The sequence below is a fragment of the Nicotiana attenuata genome, chromosome 9, assembly GCF_001879085.1.
Source record: "Nicotiana attenuata strain UT chromosome 9, NIATTr2, whole genome shotgun sequence".
NCBI lineage: Eukaryota > Viridiplantae > Streptophyta > Magnoliopsida > Solanales > Solanaceae > Nicotiana > Nicotiana attenuata.
In genome coordinates this window covers 45,688,990-45,697,502 of record NC_031997.1, presented here as the reverse complement: position 1 = coordinate 45,697,502, position 8,513 = coordinate 45,688,990, and the positions used below count along the sequence as shown (strand labels likewise).

Below are 8,513 nucleotides of genomic sequence, written 5' to 3'. Positions count from 1 at the left end.
AGATTAATCAGAGTTCCTACTACGATATCGGACACCAAGCGAAAAATCAAAAAATAAAATAAAAACTCCACATGAAAGCAACATGACAGCTAACCTTACTAGGGAAGAATATTCAATGAAACTACGAGGAGGAAAAGAGGGAGATTTCTAGTCTTGAAGTAACAATTCAGAGAAGAAAACAAAACAATGAATTTCGTTATAATCTAACTTATTCCATTCACTCAAACATGTTTGCTTCATCTACATGGTGTCTTACTTGTAGAATTTAATAAAAGTGCTAGTTCTACGTGAAAGCAACGCTATGTCTCCCGATATTTAAAAGCAGGCCCAACACAGAACTCTTGTGATTATTTTACTAAGTTAATGGTACTAATAACTAAAATCATGTTACAGCCGAAACATGAAAAAAGAAGCCGCGGTCGAAACTAGTTACATTCGATAGTCGTAAAAGTGAATAAAATTTGTATATTTTTTATATATATATTCAAAATATATATATAAAAATACATATTTTTCGATTATTATTTTAAAAGCGGCTATATAATATCATTTTTCCAAAAAAGAAAGTACTTATTAGCTTTTAAATGAGACGATTCACACAATTTAATAAAATACTAAAGCAAGCAAAGGTCCAAAATCTATATATCTCCACCATCAATCAATTTCTCTTTATTCTAGGTTTTCTTTACGCTCCTTATAGTGTAATCCTTAGTCGAGAAAGAAGGGAATCACATCAAAAAATTTATAAACCTATGCCTAATTTCATCGATGAATCATTAAAGAACGTGAATTTAGCGAGACCAATATAATCTTTTTCGACGAATTAAGGCAAAAGCCTAAGCGGTAAAAATCCAAATATCTCATAGATAAAAAACGCGGATTGTCTCAATCCTACCATTGAATTTGAACCATTACTCCTACCGTATGAAGGTGATACTCAGTAGGTCATTTGTCATTCCAAAGAGAACCAAATGAAATGCATCCAAAATATTTCCACGTGAGAGCTTTAAAAATATTATGATTTGTACTACTTGGGACTTTTCTCTAGTTATACATGTGAAGATAGAAGATAAAAATGGAAGACAAGAATAAAATAAAGAAAACAAGAACATCTCTAATTGAAAACATTTTCTTCATTCTTATATGTTAATTTTTTTCAAAAGATAGAAATAGATAACAAAAGGACCTCATTTCTCTTCCCACTTTCCCATATAATTACCACCACAAACAAGCAAAAAGTAGAGAGCATATTTCATCTTAAGCTCCAAAAAACACAAATTCAGAAGCATGCATCATATATATAGTATATGTTAAAAGGTCCAAAATTAAACAGGAACTGTCCTTCCACTATTCTTCATTTCTGTTCCACTTTCCTCTTCTCCTTCATTTTCCCTTGACATTTCTTCCAATGATTTTCCTTTGGATTCTGGCACTAAAAATGTGAACACCATTCCTAAGAAGTTAACACAACCTAAGACAATCAGTGAATTTCTCACACCAATTCCAGCAGGGTAACCGGCATCAGTCTTTTTTGGATCTGTTGGTTGAGCAGCGTACAAGAATCCGAATGCACCAATCATAGCTCCTGCTTTGCCAGCTGCTGCTGATATTCCATGGCATGTTGACCTAAGCCTGGCTGGGAAAATCTCCGCGGGGACAACAAATGTTGTGGCGTTTGGACCAAAATTCGCGAAGAAAAAGGTAAGCGAGTACATGATCACGAACCCGATTCTGTTATCCTTTAGAGTCCAATGATGATAAGGAATGGCTAAGGCAAACATGAACACTGTCATGAAGAAGAATCCCATCAACTGAATTGCAAATCGACCTATTTTGTCGATGAAGAATACTGTGAACCAGTAACCAGGAACAGTACTGCAAAGGGCGATAAGAGTTTGCGCCCTTGCAATTTTGTAAACTTCCTCCAACGCATTCATGGTTTGCGCTGGTGGAATCCATCCAATCGCGCTGAAAATGTCCTTTTGGAAAAGGTTTTGGCTGTAGAATGCAATGTCCAACAAGAACCATGTGCTAGCAGTTCCAAGCAAGTGAAGTCCATGGCGACGGAGGAACTCCTTAGAAAACAAACCAAACTCATTCCCTGTGTTTTGAGAAACATTCTCAACTTTCTCTTGCTCTTCTTCAATATCGACTTGCAACACTTTAGACATGTCGTTTGCTGCCTGTTTTAAGTTCTTCGCCACCAATGCAGTGTAACGAGCAGTTTCAGGCATCTTCATACGCCAGTAATAAGTCATTGCAGCTGGGATTGCACCAAACATAAGAATTATACGCCACACGAAATCAGCCTGAGAGACAGTTGAAGCAAGAGGGCCGTCCTGATATGTTGGTGCAGGGAACGCGCCCTTAAACGCAGCAGAAACAATGATTGCCACCATTCCACCAGCCAAAATTCCAAAACCTTGCATTGCAAAAACAGCAGCAATGAACGCTCCACGCGTCTTTTTATTAGCATACTCAGACATGATAGTAGCAGAAAGAGGATAATCACCACCAATGCCAAAACCTAACCAAAACCTGAAGAAACAAAGTGTAGTCATAACACTTTTTGGTGTATGACCAAAGGAAAGCCCTGAGGCAATTGAACAAATAACCATCATCATAAGGGTCATTCCATAAACTTTTTTTCTCCCCATTTTATCTCCGAGCCACCCGAAAAACAGTTGACCAGCAAGGGTCCCACAGAAGGCGACTCCATTCACAGCAGCCGAAACGTTAGGAGGGAGAGATCCAGGTTTCAATGCCCCGTCGCGGTGGTAGTAAATGCGGCCAAGCAATTTTGTGACCAAAGAAATGCAGAAAAGATCATAAGCATCAGTAAAGAAGCCCATGCCAGCAATAACAATTGCTGTGAAGTGATACAATTGTGTTTTTGCTACATCTAGTGCATTTAGCACTTGCAATTGATCTTTAGCCATGACTATACTTTCTCAACACTTAATTCCTGCAAAAAACAAAACAAGATAGAGTAAATTATAAGGGTTTCACTTACATATATTGACAATGATCTTTTTTTTTAACACTAGAAGTGTATTTTGACCTGTTATATAACAAAGAGTTATTATGTTGAGGTAACTAATCCCAATTTATGAATGGACTACATTACACTGAAGTTAAACTCAAACTATACACTACTGAAAAATCAGGGATTAGCGATGTACAAATTCTGTAGCTAAACAGCAAAGTCCATCGCTAATCCTACTTAGCAACTGATTAGCGATGGATTATGAAAAATTATGTTAGCTATGAGCTATTTAGCAACAGATTAGTGACGAAGTTCCTAGCTAATTGCAGTTTTTTAGTAGTAATAGAACCAAACAAGAAGATAATTTTGGATAGAATTAATCAAAGCTATTATCTGAATAATTAAGTTAAGTAGTTAGTCAAGTAAGGGGAGAATTAAACAAGATATTTATGATGGAATTAATTAAAGCTAATCTGGATAATTAAGTTTGTAATTTGTCCAGTAGGGGGGTAGATATGACTTCTTGGTAAAAGACAAAAGTAGGGGACCCCAAAGTCATTTTCCTGCCTACTTTTCAAAGTTTGTGACTTAAGCTGTGTACTATATGGCTATTTATGTAAAAACAATAAAGAAGCGTTTAACAGTCAAAATTGAAAAAATATGTTAGAAATTACATCAGCTATTTCCAGGTAGGGACCCATAGATTGCTTTAGATTCTGGCTGATGGTTTTTTTTTTTTTTTGTTTCCTACCCGTGTCCGTTATTCACATAGGGGCCGACTAAATCCGGATTCGCGCCGGAAAATCTTACATTTGGGGTAAAGTGCTCCCTAATAAAGGCGACTTCATACCTAGGGGCTCGAACTCGAGACCTCTGGTTAAGAATGAAAGAGTACTTACCACTCCACCACAACCTTTGTCGGTGATTGTGGCTAATGTTATCATCACAAATAATTGGTGAAAAATAAACTTCAGTCAAATTTTACACAATTTATTTATTAAAGTACTAGAGTATAAACAAGTTAAAATATTTTGACATATGAAGTGGTTGATATGTAGTCAAACTAAACTTAAAGTTCCTGCCAAATAGCAATAATTGAGAGAAAATAAGTAATTAAAGTTTTCTCTAATAGTCCATATATAGTATGAAGTCATGCACCTGATACAAAAGTATATTTTATAAAGAGATATTATATTTATTTTTTTTTGAAGTCTTAAAAAGGGGAAGACTTTTCATAAACATAAGAGCAAGGTGCATGTGAACCACAATTCTAGAAGACAAGTTAGTACTTTTCATGAACAGAGATACTAAACAAACCTAAATAATGGACCAGAAAAATGTCTTTTTTGGTACATCAAATTAATAAACCATGTTACATCAAGGTTTTTTGTACAACGGTTGTTGAATAGCTCTATATACAAACAAGAAACACTATAAATATCCTTCTCTAGCAAAACAATTCGGGGAGGAAAAAATAATAAAAAATATATATTTTTAGCCGCTTCCAAAAATAAACAGACAAAATATATATTTTATATATATTATAATATACATATTCTTTTTAATACTTTTTGGCCAGCGTAAGTAGTTTCTGCGGACCGGCCAATTTTGTATTTTGCCTAAAAATAAATTCTTTTTTTTTCAAAATGAAGAGGAAGAGAGACACTTCAATCTCTATGATCCATAAAATCCATTATTAATTTAACCAAAAAACTGATTCACACTTACAAAAAAAATTAAAGGAAACAAATCGTCAGTATAAAATTGAAAGAAATGAAGGAGAAAAGTCTAGAATTTTAGTAAAATCTTTTAAGATTTCATTTAGCTTGATTTTGTAAATCATTAAGCTGCTAAATTCTTTGTCAAAAAATGAATAACATACAAAGGCTATATCAGTATATGGACATGAATATTTATACTAAATTAGACCCCCATTGACCAATTCCTCTTATTTTGTCCCATAAAAATCAACCAAAAACTCAGAATTTTCACTTTCTCCATTAAAACACACATGCATGGGAGTATGAACACTGAACACACACACACACACACAAACAAACAAAAAAGCAAAAAGGGTGTTAAAGGAAAGATTTTTACACTGACCTTAAACGATTTTCTCCACGAGATTTTCAATTTCCACAGAGTGCAACAGAATCAAGAACAGCAGAGAAGCAGAAAGCTAAAAGCTAGGAAATTTCAATGAAGAAAATTTCCTATAAAATTTTACGTTCAAAGGCTTAACAAAAAGCCAAAAATTAAAACTGTGATTTTTTCATTTATTAGCTTCTCTGAATCTGAACTCTCTGAGTAATGAAGAGAAGATGGAGAATTAGTGCCGTATTTAAAGTGCTTTTTGATGCTGGCATCTTCTTAAGGTATATTCCTTCTATCGCCCGCTTTTTAGGGTTGTACACCATTATGATCTTGCCACGTAAGAACTGGGTCCCACAGAATGGTCTTATTTTCTTACGTGGCATGATCAGAGGAGTTCTGAGTTCTGTTCTTAGGTGTAAGTCAACGGAGTCACGTACATCACCCCCACTTACAGAGTGTTGACCACCCTAGTTAATTCTGTGTATTCCCTTATAAAAATGAATTTATTACCCTACTTTGTTCTATCTATTCCCTTAAAAAAAATAAATTAATATTTTTTTAATATTAATCTGGATTTTCATTATCCCCAAACAAAAAAAAAAAACGGTACTGAATTCTAAACTACTGCTATTTTTTGCGGTATTAGTCGCTTTCCAAATTGAATTGTTCCAAGATTTGACGTTTTATAAAAATTTATTATTATCACTTTGAGTTTTTATTAGTTGAGATGTTTAAGAGAATATGAATTATTATTCTTATAATTAAAGTTGTTAAATATCTTTTTGATGTAAGAGAAACTTAAAAGATTACAAGATAATATAGGAACTAAGGTAGTATTGAAAGAGATAATTGTTCCCAATGTTATAATTGACCGGTTGATGCCATATGAATAAAAGGATTTCATATTCTAATTTTGTTAAAATATTCAACGTAAGTTTATCTATTTCATTTTTGATGGATAAGTGTTTTTACGATTGTGCATATCCATTATAACATATTATCCGACAAATTAATCGAGGTGCATGCGAGTTATTTTGGAATCCTACCATCGTAAAAGAGATACAATCGACCTTGAGCTAATCGCTTAAATTTATCTTAAAGGATTACTCTACAAACTAGTGAATTTCTACCCCCTCTCGTAATTTACCACTTCTGCTATTTTGTTTTGCAAAATTAAATTTACTCTTTTAGAATCCAGTTGTTGATATGAAAATATAATATTGTGGATGTTCATTTATTACTCCGCTATAGATAATCTTTCTGAAGAAAATTATCCTTTTAGTACTCTATTGAAGTTTATCTACAAGCAGCTAATGCAGGCAGGTTGCAAGCAACTTAATGAAATGATTTGCAGTAGCTTCTTATTAAACAGGCAGGTAGCGAGCAGCTCATGCGGACAGCTTACAAGCAGCTCAAGAAAAGCCTCGCAGCTGCTTCTTTTCTTCTATAAATAGAGGAGTTTTCAGTTCATTATGTACATCAGTTGGAAGTTGAATAATATATCAATCTCTCTCTATACGTGTCTTTGGTTTATTTGCTTTGCGGTCTTTAGTTTTATATCACGTTATCAGCACGAGACTCTGCCTTGAGCACTTACTTGGAAAGATGTATTATTATAGTTATCCTCGTCCAAAGGCATCGGTTCTCACTGTAAGTAAGATCAACCTGTTGTATTTATGGATTTCTACCCTTTTTACAGTGGGTTGAACCGTGAACGATTGATATTTCTTTGGCGTCAGTATTTTATTTCCATATTAGCAAAGTAAGCATGGAAATGAGTCAATGTTTGGCTTAAAGGTTTTACTATATCACTTTGTCTTTTTGAACGATAAATTATTTTCCTTTGCTGCTTTGCTATCTTGAAGTAGGTTTGTAGCAAATGACTTGTGACATTAATTTTTACACTTTCATATATTGCTTGACACTAACTATTTGATGAGGTGAGTTGGCAAGAGTCTATGGATATAAATCAGATCCAATCGCCATAATTAAGAGTTCTACTCAAAAGGTTAGTACTTTCTTCATATCAGACATTCCGATTTTTTTGCTACTAACAGTATGATTTTTGTTCATTGGTCCTAAGGAGCCTAATTGGTTCACTTAGCAGTTCATGCCATAAATTTATACCTGAAGAAAAATATTACGAGAAAGGACCATGATTTATTATTTTCATCTCTATTGATGGCTAAGTATGGGAGTTTTCAAGAAATATATAATCACCGGCACTGGCATATTTCCTAAGTTTTGTTATGACTTAATTTTATGGTTCACTTGAACTCTAACAGAGTACGACCACCAGAAATGGCAATACTTTGTATATCTCATTGTTACTAAATTTGTTGAACACCAAAATTGGTATATACCTATCATGACCACTATAAGTGGTAATTTAGGTTTGCTATGGTTACAATTGAAGATAAGTTAGAGAAAAATTCTCCATGTTACATACATGTCTCAATTTGCTCCTGAAGTAGCAAATATCTTAAAAGAGGTTCGAAGCATCACAATATGATATGGCTAATACACGTTCAGATAATTATGTTCCATTCTTTGAAGGATGAGAACTTTTTATAAATATTAATCCATTCCCTCAAGTGAATGGGACAATAATAATAAAGCTTGTAAATATGAACGCGCTCTTGATGTAAATATATTACAATTTATCTCCAGAAGAGTTAATATGATGGAGAGAATATATACTCAATATTTTGTATTTTAAATTTGCTCTTGAAGTAGTAAGCATTTAAAATTTCCTTCTGAAGCAGGAAAACATTATGTAGTGGTAGAAATATTAAATTTTTTAATTTTCGTCATTTAATAAATTTAGAATTATTTTTATATTGTTAATTTGATTATGAATTTCTCTCATGACACCAGAAGTGTCTGAGCACTATTTGGTAGTACAAAATTTATCAAAAGCTCTTGAAGAGCTAACTGTTTGTCTAGAAGACACATGATACAAGTAGTGTCTGAATAATATTTGATTCTGGAAATAAATTGAAGGCTCCCGAAGAGCTTATATGCAAATTTGTCATTCATATTATATGATTGTGGTCAAAACATATGTTTTAGTAAAACTTGAAGTTTACTAATACAAATGGCTATCATACAGTAAACTAGAAATTTGCTAATACAAAAGTAGCCACAGTAAATCAGAAGTTTACTAATGCAAAAATTTATGTCATAATAAACCAGAAGTTTACTAAGAGATAGCACATGCCATGATAAACTTGAAGTTTTCATTTGCCATTTTTAAATGAGCTATTTGAGAATTCAGATAAGCATATACTGAAGAACTAGAAGATTCTTCAAGAATTCTCTTGTGTTGCTTGTTCTCATAATAAATTGATTATACCAGCTAAAGTTGGGACTAAGACCCCCGAATCCTGGAATATATAAAAGGTGAATACGGGCCCATTCACCTATCATGTGA

General features: G+C 33.5%; 1 protein-coding gene across 1 annotated transcript; it reads right to left on the bottom strand.

Moving 5' to 3' along the window:
• On the bottom strand, positions 1,095–5,307 carry LOC109232366 (inorganic phosphate transporter 1-4-like). Its single transcript, XM_019398105.1, has 2 exons — positions 5,090–5,307; positions 1,095–2,965 (listed from the first exon to the last, which is right to left on the bottom strand). Exon 2 carries the CDS (start codon positions 2,937–2,939, stop codon positions 1,326–1,328), a length of 1,614 nt encoding a protein of 537 aa, XP_019253650.1. The 5' UTR covers positions 2,940–2,965; positions 5,090–5,307; the 3' UTR covers positions 1,095–1,325.